Source organism: Chlamydotis macqueenii, chromosome 8 (assembly GCF_036417535.1).
Source record: "Chlamydotis macqueenii isolate bChlMac1 chromosome 8, bChlMac1.mat, whole genome shotgun sequence".
NCBI classification, from domain to species: domain Eukaryota; kingdom Metazoa; phylum Chordata; class Aves; order Otidiformes; family Otididae; genus Chlamydotis; species Chlamydotis macqueenii.
In genome coordinates, this window is record NC_141563.1 from 7,188,132 (window position 1) to 7,209,293 (window position 21,162).

General features: G+C 38.7%; 1 protein-coding gene across 3 annotated transcripts in view; it reads left to right on the plus strand.

Moving 5' to 3' along the window:
• SLC30A7 (solute carrier family 30 member 7) overlaps positions 1-19,240 on the plus strand; it is a 25,016-nt gene extending 5,776 nt beyond the window's left edge. For all 3 annotated transcript variants that reach the window (XM_086753079.1, XM_086753080.1, XM_086753081.1), the window contains 8 exons: positions 599-686; positions 1,153-1,279; positions 2,179-2,322; positions 3,873-3,923; positions 5,949-6,084; positions 14,802-14,892; positions 15,888-16,037; positions 18,200-19,240. In XM_086753079.1, the coding sequence (XP_086609205.1) occupies positions 599-686; positions 1,153-1,279; positions 2,179-2,322; positions 3,873-3,923; positions 5,949-6,084; positions 14,802-14,892; positions 15,888-16,037; positions 18,200-18,247 (835 nt within the window). In that variant the 3' untranslated portion in view covers positions 18,248-19,240. The remainder of the gene's footprint in view (positions 1-598; positions 687-1,152; positions 1,280-2,178; positions 2,323-3,872; positions 3,924-5,948; positions 6,085-14,801; positions 14,893-15,887; positions 16,038-18,199) is intronic.
• Positions 19,241-21,162: the final 1,922 nt, after the last annotated feature.

Consider the following 21,162-nt stretch of genomic DNA (forward strand, 5'->3'; position numbering starts at 1 on the left):
GCATTTAAACAACTGGTGTTCTGTTTATTAGAGAACAGCCACAATTTATTAATTCTGATGTTTGTTACATTGGAATTACATGTTATTCTGATGGGGGTTTTTTTTGGGTTTGTTTTTTTTTTTTTTTTTAAATTAGTAGCTGAAGTAATTGATTTCTACTTTTTTTTTGCCAAAAGTCCCCCTGCTAGAGGGGGCACAAATTAATGTGTAGCTGATATTAAGCAGAACTTTACATCCACAAACTTCAGTTACATCTCACATGCTTATCTTACTTTGTGGCTTCTAAATACGTGTTTATACCATAACTTCCAGTAGAGATGATCTTAAATGGGAAGACTTTGATGTATTTGAAGTTTTCTTTCATCTAGATCAGGCAATGGCTGATACAGATTGGGTAAGTTCGGTCAAAATACATAATGAATTTCATATGCTTACTTATCTGCAGGTTATATACTGTATCTTCCATTTAGCCAGTTCCCTGCGTAATACAACTGTTTGAGAATTAGAGGATTGTACTTCAGTCTCTAAGTTCTACTTTTAATTTTCAGGATTTAAATGAAGGTGATAATATCTGCTATTGCTTTTTTGTTTCTTGCAGGTATGTTCGAGCAGAAGTACTTGCTGGGTTTGTAAACGGTTTATTCCTCATCTTTACAGCGTTCTTCATTTTTTCTGAAGGTGTTGAGGTATGTCATGAGGTCAATTGCACTGTCAGTTGTCACATTTCTATTTGTAGAGCATACTTAATGGCGATAAATTCTTGAAATGGATTGTTTCTGTTCCTTGTCTTGCTGTTGCCTGTACCTTTCCTCCCTGTGGACAGGTGGTGAATGTTTCTCTCCCCTGTCAATAGTAACTTACACCCTTCAACACTTAGCTTCAGATGCAAATTGTGTTAAGCCTGCAATGTCTCATGGAAAAAAACTTCCAAAGAAAGTAGGGTAAAAAAGAATTTTAAAACTATCAATCTAGATTTTAGAAGTTTAAAAGAAATGCCAAAATTTATTCTCAGTCTTCATTTAATTCATTCATTTGTATGAGAATGCTCCTGTCTCTAAGCAGTTTTTTCAGCGCCTTTTAATAATGTAAGGAGATTGTAAAACTCTACCTTTGCTTCTTGGTTTCTTTTGGTTTTCTGTTTTTCTTTTTTAGAGAGCACTTGAGCCTCCTGACGTGCATCACGAGAGACTTCTTCCTGTTTCTATACTAGGATTCATTGTAAATCTTATAGGAATATTTGTTTTTCAGCATGGAGGTCACGGGCATTCACATGGCTCTGGTAGGATGTCTGTAATTTTCAGTACTGTTTCCTTTCTTGGCTCCCTGTGTTCCAGGACCTTATAATCCTCCAACGAGAACCCCAGTATTAAATTTTAATATCTTTTTAGTGGCAATCCTAGCCAAATGTATACATGACTTGTTGCAAGAATGACTTCTGTGTTTTATTGCCAGCCCTAGTGTATCACTACTGTACTTCTCATGTTAGTATGGAAGACCTGCAACTCCAGAATCTGCTTTCTGGAATGTGCACTCTTCCGCACCTTATTAGAAGAGATTTGCAGAGTGTATGAAACTGGAGTTAAACAAAGCCTTGGCTTGAAAATGCACTAAACTGTGTCTAAACTAAATTTTAAGTATGGGATAATTCAGCTTCAGGTGGTTCTCAACTTAATGTCTTTGGAATTTAAATGTAGAGTTTATTTGCCTAGATGCATGTGGTAAACATTTCAGGTTTTTTTTTTTGCCAAGGTAATTAGTATCTCTTTCAGTTTAACATGTAAACTGATATAGACTGGTGGAAGAAAATAGTCTTTGGTCTTTAAGCAGCAATTTAAGCTTGAATTTTTAATGTGTGAACAATAGGCCATTTCTGGTTTCTTAAAAAAGCTAGTTTTAATGTGCTGGTATCTAATTATGTGTACATTTTTTAAATTGTACTGAAAGTGTAGCACAACTTGTCTCGGGAGTGGGAACGTATAAAAGCGCTTGACTTCTCAAATCAGCTGCACAGTGTAGGTTTAGAGGACAAACAGCTTGTGTTAATTTCCTTAACTTACTCAAAACCACACATCAAGATGACCTAAAAGATGAATAGGTTTTGAGCAGCTTAGAAACAAATGTAAGCATACTTTTATTCAACCCTTAAATTTATACTCTGACAGTGACATTTGTTTATAGGGCATGAACACAGCCATTCTTTATTTAATGGTGGTCTCCGCCACGGAGGTCATGGTCACAGTCATGAACATAAACATGGCCATGGACATGCTCACGGTCACGGCCATAGCCACGGACACTCTCACGGTCAGGATTATTGTCATGGTAAGTACTTAGTTAATATCATAGACCATCTTAATTTAAATTTGCTATTAATGATTTACTGAAAAAAGAGAGGTTTCTGGCAGCTTGGAAGTAATTTCACTGAACGTGTGGTATGCTATGGCACTGCATGTTTTGTGGCTGATTTTGGTAAGTGCTCTTTCACTTGCGGTAACTTCAGTGGTAGTTTTTAGAGGCTTTGCTTTACCTCCATTTTTTCAATGTTCACTTTAACGTTATGTGTTAGCAAAAGATAAAACAAATGTATGCTATAGCAATATAATAAAATTAGTTATCAAGTGCTCTGGTTCAATTTTTTGTTTAAAGCAATAGGCCAAGTTAAGCTGGTCTGCTAGACTTGTCCACTTGAATAATTTTGCAGATCAAGACATTAGGAAAGATAACCAAGCAATTTTACTTTGGGTACTTAGGGACTGATAGGTCACACTTGCTTTGTAATCTCAAAGACAAGATTTTCCCCATCCTGTGTAGTCCTGTAAACTGTTTCAGAGCTGACTATGAAAAAGGTACTTGATGTCTTAGCTATGCTTAAATCTTTTCTATGAAGGCAGACAATCTGTGATGCAAAATGCGATCAGTAGCCTTCACTGTGGGAGAAGAGACAGCGTGGTTACTGCCTGTTTGAACCAATCCAAGCGGAACCCTTACTGTAATGCAGGGTCGTCAGTCCTTCCTGCCTGAGCCGTAAACTAGAATCTGATGTGACTGAAAATGTGCACATTCAGAGCGAGGAATAATGTGGTAACTTGCAGATAGGAGGTGACGAGTGTAAAAATATTTACTTGTCCCTTCCTTGCTGTTTTTAGTAGCAAACTGGTGCTTGTTTTCCAAGTGTTCTCCTGGAGTTTGGTTGGAAAGCAGGAGCTCCCCGCTCCTGCCTCTTCCTTGCTCTCCCCATGCTCCCCACCCCAGTGGAACAGCCAATATAGCTATCTGTTTTGTCCAATTTGGTATTCAAATTAACTTTGGCATAAATTATTATATATCTTCAGCAGAAGTCATTTGCTCTCCTTTAACATGTTTTTCTTAAAATACCTTTCTGATGTGTTCCACAGAAGCATTAATCTGTTTGGATTAGAGGTTTTTTTACTTAGGTGTAGCTTCTGCAACTCCTATCCTTGTTGTTTTACATTAGGTATAAATGCTTGCTTAAGTGAAATATTTCTGGTTAGCAAATTTATTTGACCTTACTCTGCTTGTTTGTGTGTATGGCTTGTATTCTTGAGAGGGCCTTATTTTGCTAAATACTAGAAAGGTCTTATTTCTCAGTTTGTTTCCATTAAAAACCAACGTTGATCTCTGTATTTTTATATATACATGTGTAAAATCTGTTGTCTAAACTGGTGTTTTCTTTTTTTAAAATGTATTTTAAGATTTTTAACTTAATTGCTGTGTTAAAAAGCAATAGGTAGAGTAAAAGCTAGTCATTGTGAGCAGATTGCTCAAGAAATTTCGGAAAGGACGACTATAAGAGAATATACCACTAGAGAGAGCCATTGTGTATTTTAATGTGCCGGTAATTGTCTTCACAGATGACCATTCTCTCGAAGGGATGACTGGATCCAGCAAACAGATTTTACAAGGTATGATGAGAATAATTGTACTGGTTTATTAGTTCTATCATGGGATGTCTGCCTGTGACTGTTTGTCACACATCTCTGAGCGGGTCCCTCTGGAGAAATGCTACATTTTTCTTAGAGGAGCTATTTGAAGTCCCTTTCCACCTGTACACAGAGCAGTGCCATACCCTGCGCATGGCTAGGCGTTGAGACATGCGCTGGAGTCTGGATGTAATGCAGTGTCAATGCAATTTAAAAGGGAGACCCTAAAAGCTGGGATTCGGCTTCTGTCAGTGATGCTGAGAACTCAAGTAATAAAAATCTAGGAAAGGGTGGTACCTGAGCTTACATTTCATCAAGCTATTACAGCTGGCTTAGACAAGATAGTAATTTACTCTAAATTGCTTGAAAGGAGTATTGGAGTCCATGATCTCCTGAGCATTAGTGTAAATAAATTACTGATAATTTAGATGTCAGGTTTGAGCTTTGATTTTTTTTTTTTTTTTTTTTTAAGTGTTCAAAAGTTAGAGGGAGAAAAGTATATCATGTAAGAGGTAGTAATTATTTGGCATAGCCAAATGTGCATACTGTTTTCTTTTCTTGGATGATTTTCTGACTTGTTTGTAGTCCTTGAAAAGGACCGTTTTCAACCTCTTCGAGAATTTCTAGTATAAGGTGTTAAGTATATGTATACTCAGTACTTCAGTAGAAGATATTTGAAAGTCAATCTTTTAATTAAAGGTACATTTTAATTGAAGCATATTAAAAAGACTGAAATTTTATTTTATTTTTTCAATACTGTGGTGGATTGGCTCTGGCCAGCAACTAAGCACCCAGCAGCTGCTCGCTCACTCCTGCAGTGGGACAGGGAAGAAAACTAGAAAAGTAAAACCGAGAACTACTCTTAGATTCAGGTAAAGACAGTTTAGACAGTGAAAGGGGGAAAAAAAAAAAGAAAACCAAACCCAAGTGATGCAAAGACAATTGCTCACCATCTCCCTCCAGCAGAGCAAATGCCGAGGAAGTCTCTGAGGAACAGCTGTTTTGGAAAGACACCAGTTCTGTTCCTGAGCATGATGTATGGAATATCCCTCCGGTCAGTTGGGGTCAGCTGCCCTCCCACCCCAGCCTACCTGCTGAGGGGGCAGAGTGAGAAACAGAAGGCCCTGATGCTGTGCAGGCACTGTTTGGCAGTAGCTAAAACATTGATGTATTATCAACACAATTTTAGTCACAAATCTGAAACGCAGCACCGTGCAGACTGGTTGTGTAGGAAATGAAACCCGTCCCAGCCCGACTCAGTACGAATGTAGACTTGGGTAAATAACTAAAGACCTGATTTGTAGTTATGCATTGTTTTTTGTGAGAAGGGATTATGTGAGTCTGGAGAATTGTATTAAAGAAGCTATTTCTGAATGAATGACTGTTCCTGTCCTTGCCAGCAGAGAGCTCCAAAGGCTAAATTTTAGCTAGCTGCAAAATGCTAGTTTCTTTGTCTTTTCAGGCAGTGTGTTATTCTTCAAAATAAGAGTGAAGTTGCTCATGTCTGCAGTATTTTTTAATTCTCAAAATCATTTCTCTTGGATTTCTTTGCTAAATAATTTCTACAAGATATCATCAATGAAACATTAGCGTCTTTCAAAGCTTTACAGAGCTGTTTCTGTTAACAGTCTCCATCTTATGCAGTACTTACCGCTGTCTGTAGGCATCAGGGAACGAGAGTTTCTTTATTGTGATATGGTTGTGTATTGAATGAAAATAAATTAGCTACATCTGTTAATCACTGCGTAAGTCGATAGCCACACCACGAAGTACCCCTTAGTGCTAAGTGCAGAAAATAACGTAAATTCTTCAGATGCTTTATATTCTACAAATACGCTGAAATCCCGTGGTAATTTGCTATGTGTTTGACTAAAAAATCGACCCCAAATTTAACAAGTATAAATCACGTTACCTAGTTCTTACAACTCTCTTCCATAAACTCTCTTTGCAATAGTCCATTACCTTTAAGAATACCAGGTTGTAAAGATATCAATTAATCTCTTACAGGTGTATTTCTACACATTGTGGCAGACACGCTCGGAAGCATTGGTGTGATCATATCTGCTATATTGATGCAGAACTATGGTCTGATGATAGCAGATCCTATTTGTTCCATGCTGATAGCACTACTTATAGGTGTAAGGTAAGCATTGCTATCGCTGGTATTTGGTAGTATTTTTGATGCTGGTTACAGCACAAGTTACAGCTCGGAAGAAAAGATTTGTCTGTTATACTAATGGCTTTTCTTCCAGGAGTGATATGTTACCTCTGTTCTGTACAGCTGTTCTGGTGTGCCCTTAGATGAGCTATCTTTCTTTTCCTTTTCTACAGCTACAGCTTTTGCTCTTAAATCTGCATAGTTTGCCCCTGTTTGCATAATATGACAAAACTGTTTTTCAGGTTCAAACTGTAGAAAGCTTTCTCTCTGTATTTAGTACGTGCTTATGTAAACCAATGTACTCCAGTAACTGGAGCAGAATGGCTTCAGGGCAGCAGAGTTAAGCCTGCTGGCACAGGATGTGCCCTTGTCCTTGACAAATCAAGGCTGGTAACTTCCCCCCCCCCAGCTAGAACTGTCTTTTCCTTTATATTTGTATTAGTATTCCTTTGAAGATCTGATGGAAATGCTTCAAGTAGTTCTGGACTTTCCTAGTTGTTGCTTACCGAGGTCACTGTAAGCGTGCGGCAATTTGGATTAGATGGGACAAGCAAACATTTCATTCAGCAAGGCTTTTCTGGCAGCAGTTTCCATGGTGGCACAGGGCAGAGTGCCACAGCTGCTTTTATAACCTAATAACCGAACACCTACGTCTCTTCAGCAGCGGTGGATGTCATCTGATGAACTGCAGCTATTTATGCTTGTCCCATGTATGGCGTGTTTATACCATATGCATGGCAGCGTTCTCAGAATTATTGATGTGAATCTCCCTGTTTATCAGAGTAGGGCAATATGCTTCAGACACTAAATGCCCACTGAAATCTCTGCGCTAGAGATCACTGTTAAATTACCACTTTAATAGAAAGTTAATATTTGGATTTAAACCTCCTGTAATTTCATAAAGGGGAAATTATGCTGTAATTTCATAAAGAGCAAACTAATTCTATTACTGAAATCTCAAAAAATGGAAAAGAACATATGCAGGTTACCAAGGGGAAGAAACTATTGTAGTATCAGGTAACAGCTGAGTAAAACACAGGTTTCCAAAGACTTTGTATTTTAAGGGTCTAGCTTTCTGTACAGCAAAGCACGTGTAGAGTGCTGATCAGAAAATACCACGTGAGTGACATTTTTATTTTTATTTTTTTCTTCCATTTGTAGAGGTTGGCAGAAGACTACCTTCCAAAAATAGAAGTTTCGTAGTAAAGTTGTTCATGGGTCTTCTAGCACAGTTAGGAGGAACGTCTGAGGTCCATGTTCTGTGCTGAAAATGCTGGAGAAGTTCACCGTTTGCTCTGTCTTTTGACCTGATACCAGACCTCGGCCCGTAACGTTTTGTTGCTCCATAACACTATAAATGATCTCTAGAATCATTATGCTGACTGCATGCAGTCAGCCGCATCGTAGGCAGTAGGAGCAAGCCTGCATTTCTTGCAGATGGACACATCTTGGCACAGCAGTGGAGCAAACACTAATTGGCAAGGTTTGGGGTTTTTTATTTATTTTTTTTTTTAAGCAGTCCAACAGACTTAACTACTGATGACTTCACTTGAAATGCACTTAAACGAGACCATAAATAAGCTGACTGGCGGTTTTAGATTGATCTTCTTTGAGAGCTCAATTCCCCTGTTGTGTCGTGTGACTTTAGTGATCTGCATTTACACTTCTGCACATAAAACTGTTGTTTATTCTGCCTTATCCTTCACTCTGCTGTGTGTGTCAAGTGCTCTTCTAGAATTAATAGAGAAGGTTTTTCAGATTTTCCCTTAAGGTGATCTTTTGTAAGAGTAATATGGACCCCAACTGATGATTATTAGGATATATAATAGTTTTGTCCTTCATCTGTACAAGTCACCTAAATCTCTAGGAGAGAAAAGGTTTTACTGAAATTCTGTGAAATGTAAAATTTGAGGGGAAAAACATTGTTTGCAAAAAGACTTTAAACTGATAGTGGCAAGAGCTGTGTCCAGTTGTTTTAAATTTTCTTTTTGCTCATGGGGTGTGTGTGGGTCTGAGGTGAGGAGGAGAGGGGTGGATTCCTGGCCACTCCTGTGGGCCTATTTACAACTCGGATAAATAACTTAGCTTTAGATTAAATAATTGTCTGTTGTTTCAGAGGAATATTTGTTAGTTTTATGTGTGTGGAGTAGCCCACTCCTGGCCGTTTGACTGGTTAAACCAATTTTGATGAGGTGGAGTGGGATAAGAGTGTGTGCCCCACCAAGTGGGCACAAATAGCATAAAAAGCCCCAAGGTGCTCTCCCTTCTTAAAAGAGTACTTTAGCCAATTGGTTTAAATCTAAATAGTAGTGTATTTTACTGCTGATCTTGTTTTCTGTCATCAGGAAGATGTCTTAGGAAACAGTTGTGAATATTGCGGATGGCTACGTGAGTGTAAATCTGAAGTCATGGCGGGAGAGTGCTCCAGAGCTGAATCTTTTCTGTTAATTTTTACGTAACGAGGATACACAATTCTGAATGTTGCAGCCTAGAAAGCCCTCTGGTTTTATATGAAAACAAAGTATACATTGAACAAATTATTTTCATGAAGTTGGAAACTCCCAATAAAATACAAGCTGGTAAATGAATTTTTACGCATGTTGGTTGGTGGCTTTCTCCTCTAAGGGAAGGATTCTCAGAGCAGCCTAGATTACAGTATCACTTAGGATGTTTGTGTAGTCTAAGTAGTTAGTAGGCTTCCCAGCTGGAATGAGCTTGCGTAGAGATGAATTAGGATGGAATTGTACATGAAAATTCAAGGCAGGAGTCTTCTATGGGATAAACAGCATTCTTGTAAGCAGTTTAATAAGGTACTTGGGAAGAAATCTTTGGATTTCTAACTTTTAAAAGTAATTTTCTTAATCAATCTGAGACACTATCCCTGTTGGGACTTGGGAAAGATTATATTCTTGCAGTAGTATGGCTGTTACTGGAACTATGTATTCAGAAACACATTTGAATTATTTGCAACAAAACCAGGTTTACTTTCTGTTGCTGGGCTTTAACTATATGTATGCATCACAGTGCACTTACATTTTCAGTGTACTTTCAGGTCATTAAGTAACTATTTCAATTTGTTTGTGCCATTGCAGTAAACTGTGTTTTTGCTGAAAGTCTGATGGTACTGGATTCATACGGATAATTCGATTTCAAATACAAAATGAATACATTTTAGGAACGTGTATAGAACATTTTGTGTAGTCCAAATGTAGCCGGTGAAGGCATAAGCTGTATAGAGTTTGTTTTAATTTACTTAAAATGTAAAAGTAGTGGTTTTGATTCTTCCTGTACAGCTAATGTTTGAGATAAAAAGCTGAAGAGGCAGTGGTGATAAGATGCCTTTAGAGGTTCATGAGGCTCTTTGAGGAGCATTTTAATAGCTTGCCTTTTAGCAAGGAAATTTTCAAGAAAATGTTACATGAGAAAAGAAAGACAAACTGAAATTTAAAAGCCACTGTGTAATAGGTGAGTTTTCTGTTTGATACTTGCTACAGTTTTAATTGTTTGAAAGTTTAATGACATTTATTTTTTGCTTTTTTTTTTACCCTGAAGCAAATGTGCGTATACCACTTAACTTGGTAGTGGTTTGGCTTCAATCGTGTCTCCTCCCACTTATTGCTTAGTGGTCTGAGATTGACTTACAGAGTGTGCAGGGCATGGGTAGGGGGTAGGTTTGATCCAGGACTTTAAAAAAAAAAATTAAAACCAACCGAACAAAAAAAAACCCAAAAAAACCCCAAAACAACAAAAAAAACCCAACTGTATTCTTTCTGGGAAACTTACATATCCAAAGGAGGAATAAAGGCAGAACACAAATTCGTATTCCCTTCTGTGGAACTATGTCTAATAAGCCAGTAGAGTACCAAAGCAGTTGCATGTGAATGCAGAGGGGAATTGTTGCTTTTAATCCAAGATTGCTTGTGTCTAGATGAAGTAACTATTTGTTCATTTTATGTTGAGTGCTTGCTGCAGTGTTGGGCAGCTCTCCGATTTACTCAAGTCTTGCCTGCTCTTATTAGTGGGGCTTCTCTGTTCAATTTTCTGAAATGATAGCACAGAACATTCTGGCTGCACAGTGAAAATCCAGGGTGGGATTCTGCTGAGGTTGTTTTCATTGACAAATAAATACACTTCTAAACTTAGTGGAAGCAGAATCGGGTAGCTCTTACTAAAGAGGTAAGACCAGTCGCTTCTCTCGAGTAGACTATGGCTGTGTGTATTTACCTGTTGAGTCTTGATGAGCAGAGGGCTCGGTAGTTTGTGGTTTCTCAGTCAGAGGGCTATATCCTGCAATCTTTTAAAATCTCTGCATCATAAATCTATGGCCAGTTCTGAAGGGTGAAGCTGCTGTGGATGGGAGGTGTTTCTTGAGTGTTCCTGGATGCTACTGCTAATATCTGATGAATCTTTCTTTGGTTAATTTCTGTATATCTCTTGCAAGTGTCCATTTAGTTATAAAGCATAAATAGGACATGCTTAAAATAGACAAGTCTGTTTTACTAGGATTTTCTTTGAAGTCTTTTTTTTTTTTTTTTTTTTTTTTTTCCTCAAAAAAAAGCTTGGCTATTTCCTAGTGGTTCAGGTTTTTTCCAAGGTGTTTTCCTCATAATTTAATGTGCCTGAATCAATAAAAAATTTCTCAAGTCTCTCAATGCTTTTAATATTCAAAACTAAATGTTCATTTATTTTTTTAACCTTAGGATTCTAAGCCTTACTCTGAAACGTTGAAGCAATTTTAATATTTCGATCAGCTATGTGAAGTTAGTCATCAAGCCAAAGCCACAACTCGAGCGTAGAGCAAGAAGTTTGTCTGAAACCACTATTGGAGCCACATGTTTCTAGAAAGGCACCGTAGGCTAAATGTGATACTAGATTGGGTAGAGCACACAGACTGCTGCTTGTTGGGGTTGTTTTGAGCCATCACTGCTAAATGGCATCCACTTTCTTTATTTACAGGGCAGTGGTGCCTGCCAGCCTTACTTGAGAACCAAAGTACTACATAATTATGAGAACAGACAATTTAAAATCAGAGAAGTGAACGTTAAGCCTATTATCCTTGTCTTGAGCAAAGCCTGCAGTCTGATTAAAATTACCATACCCTAATAGAAAAATTTTGTTGAAGTTCTGACATAGGCTGACAGTGTTTCCACTGCAAATGTGGATGGTGCCTGGGGAAAAAAAAAAACAAAACAAGACAACTCTGAAATCTAGCTGTAGATTTTTCAGCTATGGTATTTGAAGAACCATAACTGGTCTTGAGTCTTAGCAGTGTTTGTTTACTTTCCACAGGTAAACAAAAGGGGCGTGGGAGTACCAGTGGAGTAGCTGCTGCAGACACACCCGTGTGTATTTTGCACTAATGACTAATCCAAAAAAAAGAAAGCTTGGTCAAATTCTCTAATCACATTTTCCGCCTGCGTGATATCGTCATCTCTTTTTAGTGTTTTTTTCAGGCACGTGAGATGGAACTAATATTTCTAGGGCCTCCCGGTGATTAAGTAATACTATTTTTTAGTCAGTATTTGAGGAAAGAGTATGCTGTGTGCAGTTTTGGCTTTTAATTAAGGATTTTGTACTTCAGTAGTATGCATGAAACAATGGAGAATCTGAGCCATCAGAAAACTGGATTGTATAGTTTGGCGTGTTAGTTTGGCTTACAGTAAAAGACTGCCTTGTAAGATGGTGTCCCCGTGGATGCAGAGTTGCTCCAAGAGCATTTGTGAAGGCATAGAATAGAATCACAGAATCTTTAAGGTTGGAAAAGGCCTCCAAGATCATGAAGACCAACCGTCAACCCAACACCACCATGCCCACTGAACCATGTCCTGCGGTGCCATGTCTACACGTTCTTTGAACACCTCCAGGGATGGTGACTCCACCACTGCCCTAGGCAGCCTGTTCCAGCGCCTGACCACTCTGTCAGTAAAGAATCACATCACTGCAGCCGTCTTCTGGCCTTTGTCGCTGAACACCGTTGTCTAAGTTAGAGGAGGGAGGGGTGAACTTTCAGCTACAGTATCAAGCCACATCCTGATTTACCTCTGTTCTTTGAACTTCCGAGATGTCGCTGTTTCAGTTCAACACTATGGCTTTAGCTTTTTTTGTGAAGTCTGGATAAAAGTGTAAGTTGTGCAGCATTATTGCTGAAAACTTGCACAGGAGCTTCCTCTCTTAAAGCTTTAGCGTGGAGCCATTACAAAAACATGAACAGGTGAAATCTTGCCAGCAAGGAAACTATCTTTGAAGCTGTACCACCTATACTAGTAGCGGAGTGTTTTTTCCCATTCACCTTTTTGTATGTTAGTTGATTTTTGAGCTAATGGTTCCAATATGTGCCGCTTAAAACTGCACCCCATGGCCTGGAAAAGAGAGAGTCTTTGGTGCTTGTACCTGCCCTGCTGATTGCATCACCTTCACCTTGGAAGATCAGTTTTCTTAGGCAGTAAGATTTTCAGAATGAAGCAGATCTTAATTTTAAATGCATCTTCAACTGCAGAGCTCTCTAACAGGGCTTTAACTTCCTCTTTCCAATGTGCAATGCTGTTCCAGAACGAACCAACCAGTTTCACTGACCAAATCCTTTTTTTTGGAATGGGTTAACATACCCGACCTGCTGGTCTTAAATTTCCGTAGGGTGTCTCTCCAGATCTCCTGCTTGCCAATTCATTTCCATTCCTTCAGATAGTGTACATCAGTTTTATCAAATAATGTAAATAAGTTGTGCAAATCAGACTTTTTTTTTTAGATTTCTTTCATTGATTTTTTTTTTTTTTTCACTCTTAGTGGTATGTTCCAATAAAAAGGCAAGATCCTACATTCTTCATTCCTTTAGTCCTTTCCATGGGAAAAAACGTCCAGCCTGTATGTGTGTGGTTTTGAAGCATTTGGATGCATATGTTAGCAGGGCCTTGTTAAACTTAGGGGGATGGAGTGTTTAAAAAAAATCTTATATTCAGTTTGCACCCTGAACTTGTGCGTCAGTCTTTCAAGGTTTTTATTAAGAGGCAAACCTGCATTTAAAATAGTGAGTTAAACTGAAATCAGTTCAGCAACGGAGTATTGTGGCAGCTCCAGCTCCCTTTGATATAATGCCTGTGACATGGACGTTATTTAGTAGCATGGGTCCATTGAGAAGAGAACCTTTTCCCCTAAGCATCCGTAATCCACTGTCTGCAGTGACACTCCAATGAAGCTTCCTTTAGACAGAGTGACAGTTATTGCATTGCTGAATGTTTAATTGTCTTGGTGACAGGTCCAGTTTAGGCAACTCCTGCTTGCCCCTGATTGTGTCTTCCTGTTTCTGAACTGATACCTTGATAGCAGTGCAACTACGTGAGGCCGCGTGATGGAGTGCATTAGCTTGGCTGGAATAACCAGCGTGCCTGCAAGGAGACTTAATTTTAGGGTGGCTGTTTTTCCAGGGGTTCACTAGAGAAGAGTCATGCACCCTCTAACTCTCTCCCACCTTTGACTAAGGATTGGCCAAGGAGTGAGCTGAGTGGTCAGTCAGCCAGACTGCTTCCACGTCCAAATGGAACCATCTCCTTAAAAACGGAAAGGAACGGTTAGGTTGTGCTGGTGACCATCTCCAAATATACGCCTGGTCTACGCAATGTGTTCTACATCGCTTCATGAGATTTTTAACAAAGCTTCTGCAATCTCCTTTAACCGACAGCCCAATTATTCTCCTACAAATGTTTTCTGGTGGCTTTTTATCCCATTGCTCTCCATCCTCCAGCTGTGACGTATGTGCTGAACACTGAAATTCAGCTTACAGTTTCTGGAATATATCATCGCTTTTGGCCTAGAGTGTTATGTGACTTACATGCTTCTGAAATGAGATTGCTAGTTAAGTTTCAGTACTGGGCTGTGGATATTTACCATCCTGTTGAAAATTTTAGGATGCTCTGCTGAGCCAGCCATGATGCGCTCCTCCTAAGCAAAAAATCACCATACTGAATACTTAATATAAATTTTGAGTGGTACCTTCAGGATACAGACTTACTGTTCTCCTGGTTTTATTTAAAAAAAAAAAAGTAATAATAATAAAAAAGGGTATTAAGTGTCATCTTAGTTTGCTGATTAAACAAGACCCTTTGGCCAGGAGGGAACCTCTGATTGCTTCCAAATGTTTAATCCTTGACCTTGGATGAGACCCTGCACTTAGTTCACTTCAAGAATATGCTAAGTTGTCTGTTTTTGACAAAATAATTTTGTTATAGCTGGACTGGTCCATACTAATTTTATTTTATGATCCCCCCGTTATTATCTTAGTTCATAAGAAAAATATGCCTTAAACCAAACACAAAAGCAGAAACCATTTCAGTTGCGTATTTTTGTGGCTGGTTGCGAGTGATTGCCATGGAAGTAGGTTTTGGTTTGGAGCTATACTTACCAGCTGCTTTGCCTTAGAACTTTTAAGACACTAAGAGATTTCATTTCAAAATCCTGTGATTAAGCTATCAATCTTTTCTTCTTGTCCACCAGTTGTCTCTATGGAGAAGTAATCTTGCCTTTAGTAAGACACCGTAGCAATTTGTAAATCCTTTTATTTTCTGTACCAGGTTTTAGTGGCAACTTTCTTGGCTTCTGGTGAAACAACCAAAGAAAAATTATTCAAGAGCATTAAGGAATGTTATGTTGCTCTTTGTTCTACATCTTTTCAAAACATAATAGTAGCTAATTTCCTTTTCTTTTTCCAGTATTGTTCCACTTTTAAAAGAATCCATTGGAATTTTGATGCAGCGAACTCCTCCTTCCCTGGAAAATACCTTGCCTCAGTGCTACCAGCGGGTGAGCTCTTAAACCATTTTTGCTTTCGATCAAGCTGCAGACTGAATGAACCTCAGCTGTGTGTATGAGGATATTTTGTAATGTTTTTCCAGGAATGCCTGTGAAAGGTTCCTTAGATTGTACAAATGGAGGTACTGGTTTGCTTCAAGTCCTAAATTGTACGTAGCTTCAACTGAGTTTGTGTTTTAAAACAAGCTATGTTGGTTTAGAGAAATAGATCCTGAAGCTTTTTTCCTTTTGAAGTACTTTGTGCTGCCACAAAGTGCGTAATATTTTTGTTTGGTTCAGTTTTTGTTTTCCTCAAAATCTAGTTCTGTCTCTAGAAAAGTGAGATGGATACACACTGGAAGTGTGTTTATAAGAGTACATAGATTACTCTGGATTTAATCTTTGGATTTAACTTGCCTATTGCTGTGTCATCACCTGAACATTCGAAGTGCCTTGGCAAAGTTAATACAAAGCCTTTGTAGAAGTGCCGTCTTTTCTCATAAAGTTACGGGACTGTAACCATCACGTGGGCACTTTGCTAAAATCGGACGAAGAAGGGCTTTGATAGGACAAACCTAAGTCCTCACAAAATATTTACAGAAATATTAATATATTTTTGTTACTAGTTGGAATCTCTCACAAATATTTTAATGGGAAAATTCCTGCATTTGCAAAAATTACTGTTTTCATTGAATGCCCTCTCAAATTTAATAACTGACTTTTCTTTATTGCACACTGCTGTTTTCAGAAGTGGTTTCAGTGAAATAGACTTAGAAATACATGGAAGTGCAGTCAGACAGAAAATCGTGACACATACCATCTGTATGTTTTTACATTCTTTACAGTTACAGAGGAATTTAATAAGGAATTTAAGGGAAGTATCGCAAATTGTACGGTGAACTAGGAGTAAAAGAATACATCGGCTGTTATAGTATTTTCTGTAAAAAAACTTAGTACAGATAAACATTTTCTGAAATCTGTGGTTTTGAATTTGCTTGTATTTTTAGGTGCAGCAGTTGCAAGGAGTTTACAGTTTACATGATCCACACTTCTGGACCCTCTGTACTGATGTTTACATAGGGACTTTGAAATTATTAGTCGCTCCTGATGCTGATGGAAGGTGGATTCTAAGTCAGACTCACAATATTTTTACTCAGGTAAGTCTCGTCAGTGGACATCACATCTCAAAGTGCAAACTGCCTGTCACGTGATGTGACATTGTAATTCTTATCAAGAAAAATCAAATGTTTCTGGTTTTGGTACCAGTGTGTTTTGAAAAGCTGCTCTGCTCCAGCAGTCTCAAAATACTCAGTAGTGTAGACGGAATTGCTGTGCCTCTCTGCATTAGTTTTTGAAGCCACTTTAATGGAAATAACAGCTGTATTTGTCTGAGATGTATGAAATTAAGTTGAAACCCTATATTGACCTATAAGGAACCAAGAAAATAGATGCGGCTTCCATCAGGATAGGGCTTCCAACCACAGACTGAACCTACTTAAGTTTTTCCCTGTGCTGAGGCTGTATTAGTCCTTCATTTCTGGACCTCTAAGAATCCATGGTCTCTGCGTATTTTGGTGTCTTGTAGTAACGTCCACGCTGTGGTGGTCACTATCAGTTGCCATGTTGTATACAAGTGGTGCGTTCCCATTTATTTCCCTACAGGGTATATTTTTTGTATAGATAGCGATGTATTTGATAGCACTTGTAGCTAATACGAAATGCTGGGATTCTTGTGAACAGCAGAAACTTTAAGTTGATGGTTTTTGCCTTAAGATTAAAATCTGAAAAATTTCAGAGAGATTTTTCTATTGCTTCCTTATACTTTCAACCATTAAACATGAAGTTCAGTCTGACTGCGTATTCTGGTGTAGCTACTGGATATGAATAGTTTACAAATAAGATCTGTTAAGATAAAACAGAAAATTCTTGTCCAGCAGGAGAACTTGGTGAAGAATAAAGCTGGAAACTTCCTCTCGTAGATCATCCAGAGCCAAATATCCTGGTTTTATTACCATTATGTTCTTTCTCTGCTTTTGAGTGACAGGGTTCTGTGGCTGAAAAGGAGACAAATATTGCTGTTTATAATCAGTGGTTTAGGTAAGAAAGTATTGTCAGCTAAAGGGTGATACTTTGGAGATATGTAAGTTATTTCTCTAGGTCAGTTGACAGTGAGGAAAGGAGGCTTTGGATTAGGGATATTTGATACTGTAAATAAAAACCACCTCTGTCAACAGTTTAATTAGTGCTTGCATAGATGTTCTTTTCAAAGCTTTCTGCTGTGGGGAAAGCCCTTACGTGCTCACATGGACGTTCTTTCCTAAATGTTCTCTTGGTCTGCTAGCCACTTGTGTCTGTGACAGCTGAGTGAATCATGTATGCATCTGAAAAGCACCCCTTTTATTAACTGTTTTATAACATTTATTAAAAATTCCAGACTGGATTTTTCTGTTTGTTTTTTTTTTTTAGTGTGTCTTGCATATACTCAGTTTCTGAACTCCAAGGAGAAGCACCGCTGAAGCCAGCCCTACAACGTGCTGCCCGAGTGCATGAATTCTTTTGAACTCCTTGAAGTTTAAGGAATTTTAAAGTAGTCAGTCACGGAGAACACAATAAAAATAAACACACGTACTTGCTTTTATGTTAGCGACTTAGGGAGGGGAGGATTTGTTGTTACAAATACTCTAAAATCAAACTTTATTCATAAAGTTTGGTCCTCTTTGAGATGTTCCACACATACAGCTCTAGATTATTGAGTAGGTAGAAATGAGTCTGCATGGCTTATTCTGCAGATCGTGTAGTTTGACACTAAGGGATGTTTTTAGGAAAGGACTACGCAGAATGTTCTCTTAGATTAAAACTAATTTTACATCTCAGGTCTCCAAAGGATTGCATTTTCCAAGTAAGTCATTAGCTCCTCAGCTGTTTTGTGGCTGTACCGGTATCAAGAGCCATGTGTCTAGGAAGGGACCTAGACTTAGGATGAATCAGAAAAGGTAGCGTAGCAAAGCTAATGTTAGGCTATAACTACCTGTGCGTACTTGAGTGGATGAAGCACTGTGTGTTCATACAACGCTCTCAGAGTTTGGAGGTTTCCAGATTGCCAGTATCTCAGTGAAAGATGTTCTAAATGCGGAAGGTGAATTACAGAAAAACAAGATACAGAGGTTTTTTGCAAGGTAACTTACTGACAGTTAAATTGCTTTGGCTTTACCGGTTTATTTTTACTTTTTTTTTAACTCTCCTTCAGGACAGTTAAATTGCTTTGGCTTTACCGGTTTATTTTTACTTTTTTTTTTAACTCTCCTTCTCTTCTCCACAGGCAGGAGTAAGACAGCTTTACATACAGATTGATGTCGCAGCCATGTAGTGAATTTCTGAAATCGTGCTGTTGGACCAAAGTTTTCTGTACTGTAATGGTATAACAACGTACTTGTAAGGACAGAGCCTGCCTCCACCACTGGTCTGGAATTGACTGAATAGATTTCTGCCCTTGGGCTACGGATAGAGTTCACTTCTAAGGAGCAAATATGGAATGAATGTTATGGACTCTGGGTCTTGTCTTTCTGTGGCCCCTAAACTTGTTAGTCGTTGAGGGTTTTTTTACTTACTAAGGTTGTGGTACTGGAAACCCTGTCGTGTCTTCAGTAAAGCTGCTGAAACCACTGCTCATTCCCATAAAACCAGTGTTATCAACAATTGGAAACTTGTTTTGTAGATGATGTCACAATGGCTGACATGCTTCAATAGAATTGTATGTTTGTACAATTGTTTGTACTTGGCAAACTTAATGAAACAAACCATATTGGGTTTTCAAAGTGCCTTTTATATCAGGGGGAGGTATTCGCCAGCATAAATACGGAGCATCAAAGGGTTTTATTACTTTTACGAATATCTTGTATGCAGTCTGCTCATTTCCTAGTGATGTACGCGGGGTTTGTGTACTTGCATAACTGTAGATGTTAGACTTCCCTTGTATTTGCATCCTACCAAACAGACAGAAAAATTCTACGTGGAAAAGGCAAAGCTGTTGTGAAGGGACTTGCTTCCAAAACAAGCTGGATATTTTGTGGCACGCGTCTTGTGGAAATTATTTTAGTCAAAATAATAGATTTACGTCCAGTTCTTAGTCTCTTCATACGGTTGAGAGTCATGAGACATTACGTGATGCCTCTCATGTTCACAGTCACTGAAATAACAGGCAGCTGAGAGAAGATGCTGGTGATGGAAGCAATGCTTGAAGTGTTTTATCTTCCAATTTACGTGGTGGGAAAAACAAAATCCTTAAATTGTTTGTGAAAGTTTAAATCTCCTTGATTGGAATCGGGTGTAGTAATTTTTATTAAAGTGATTGGTGAGAGAACTTTTGCTTTTCCAAATACTGAAAACAGTTATTCCTGGTGGTTATACCCAAAACGGAAATGAGGACCATGGTTTGTGCTCTTCAACGTCATGCTTTTTCCAGATGGACAAGTCTGATCTTTTTTACTGTCTTACTGGAGCCTTGTGTGTTTTCATGGAAAAAAAACAACTGTCAGTGCAGTAAGTTTCTTTTTCCAGAAACATTAGTCTGTCACATTTTTATAGCATTTATAATCATTTTACACTTTCAGATCTGAGCGTTGTTTTCAAAGACCATCTGCTATACTTGGTATTACAGGTTATAATTCCACTATGCTGTGTGAGCTAATTTAGTAATGAAAGATTTTATAAGAGGACATTTTACAAGCAGAACACTGCGAAGTAAAATCAAGACAGGCGTTTTTCTGATAAATCGGAGCCGCTGCTGATGAGGATGGATTTTAAGTATTCTTCAGGTACCCGATACGTGGTAATTCTGAAACCGAGGCCCTCGGAAGCTGACGCCGTCTGTGTAGTAAGTACCAGGCACTACGAGAGTACCGAAGATTCCTTAGAAGGGGTTTGTTTCCCACTGATGTTGCTGAATACGTGATAGAGATTAAGAGTTTATTGCATTAATTCTGTTGTTCCTATATAGCACCTAAATTTTGATCTCTTTTTCCTGTGAAAACACAGTGGTTGCCAAATTGAGAAGTGATTCCTGAATTTTCCAGATGAGAGATGGAAACACGAATGTTGATTTTGTACAAAGCTTAGGAGCGTACTCTTGTGTTTGGAACAGAAAACTGGATGTAAAGAAAAACAGGAGGAAAAGCCACATGCGTATTGCTTTAACATTTGACAGTCTCTTCCAGTCTTCAGATCCTTCTTTATCCCCGTTGCTGGTTCCTAATCCTGGGGATGCCGGCACAGAGTGCCCTTCCAGCCGGCTGCGCTGTTCCACATCCCTCTCTCCTGGCCTCCTGCCTGGCACCCGGTCATGCTCCCTCCTCGTCTCACCTTGCGGATGCTCTGCCAGGCCTGGAGTTCCTGACTGGAGGATGGGATCTGAAAAACACGTGGAGCAGGGTAGGGTGCAAAGAATCTGTTGAGCAGATTGCAATATTGCAGTTTAAGATACTATTTGCATGTATGTTCACCAAAAAGGTAATTAAAATGTGGTTGTGATTATAGCGCGGAGATCCCTCGGACTCAGTTGTAGCGTGCTGCGTGTAGACTGCTTCTTGTTGGCTGACAGCGCGATTTCTTCATTTTATTTTTTTTCTGATAGTTAGTATTACTACTGTGTGAGGCTAAAGATCAACTGCTACCACTTTAAAAGCAAGCACCAGCTAACTCCATTGCATTTGTGTCATGATCCAAGAGCAGGCTTGGGTTTATACCATTTTTATACCAGCGTGTTTTGGGACTGAGCGTTCCTGGACTTGCTGAAGTACTTCAGTGCTAAGACACTGGGCTTGGCCGCTATTTCAGTTTCCTTGAAGAAAAGACAACTGCTACAGTTTGTTTCCAAGTGAGAATCTGCCTGCGTGGCAGTTGGGTTGGTTTGTTGTGGGGTTTTGTTTGGTTTTTTAAGGTGTACATCTACAAACTTTTAAAATATGGGAAATTGAGTGACAAAGCCTGTAAGCTGGTTGCAATTACACAATATTGATTTCAGTAATCATTTGACATCTTTTTGTTGCTTACGAGGACTTACCTGACTGTTGGAAGCCTACGTACAAGTCTGAGTTTTCTGTCCAAGAGAGCACTTTCTTGGTTATTTCTAAGGACAACTTGATGTTTTTACAGTAAGAAATGTATCGTTTGTTAAATATAATTGAGGATAGCGTAGGGGAAGTCAGATTCAAAGTAGAGTTTAAGCCTTTTTAGGCTCTCTGAGAAAGGGTAAGCATCACAAAATTCTGCAGAAGACAGCAGATG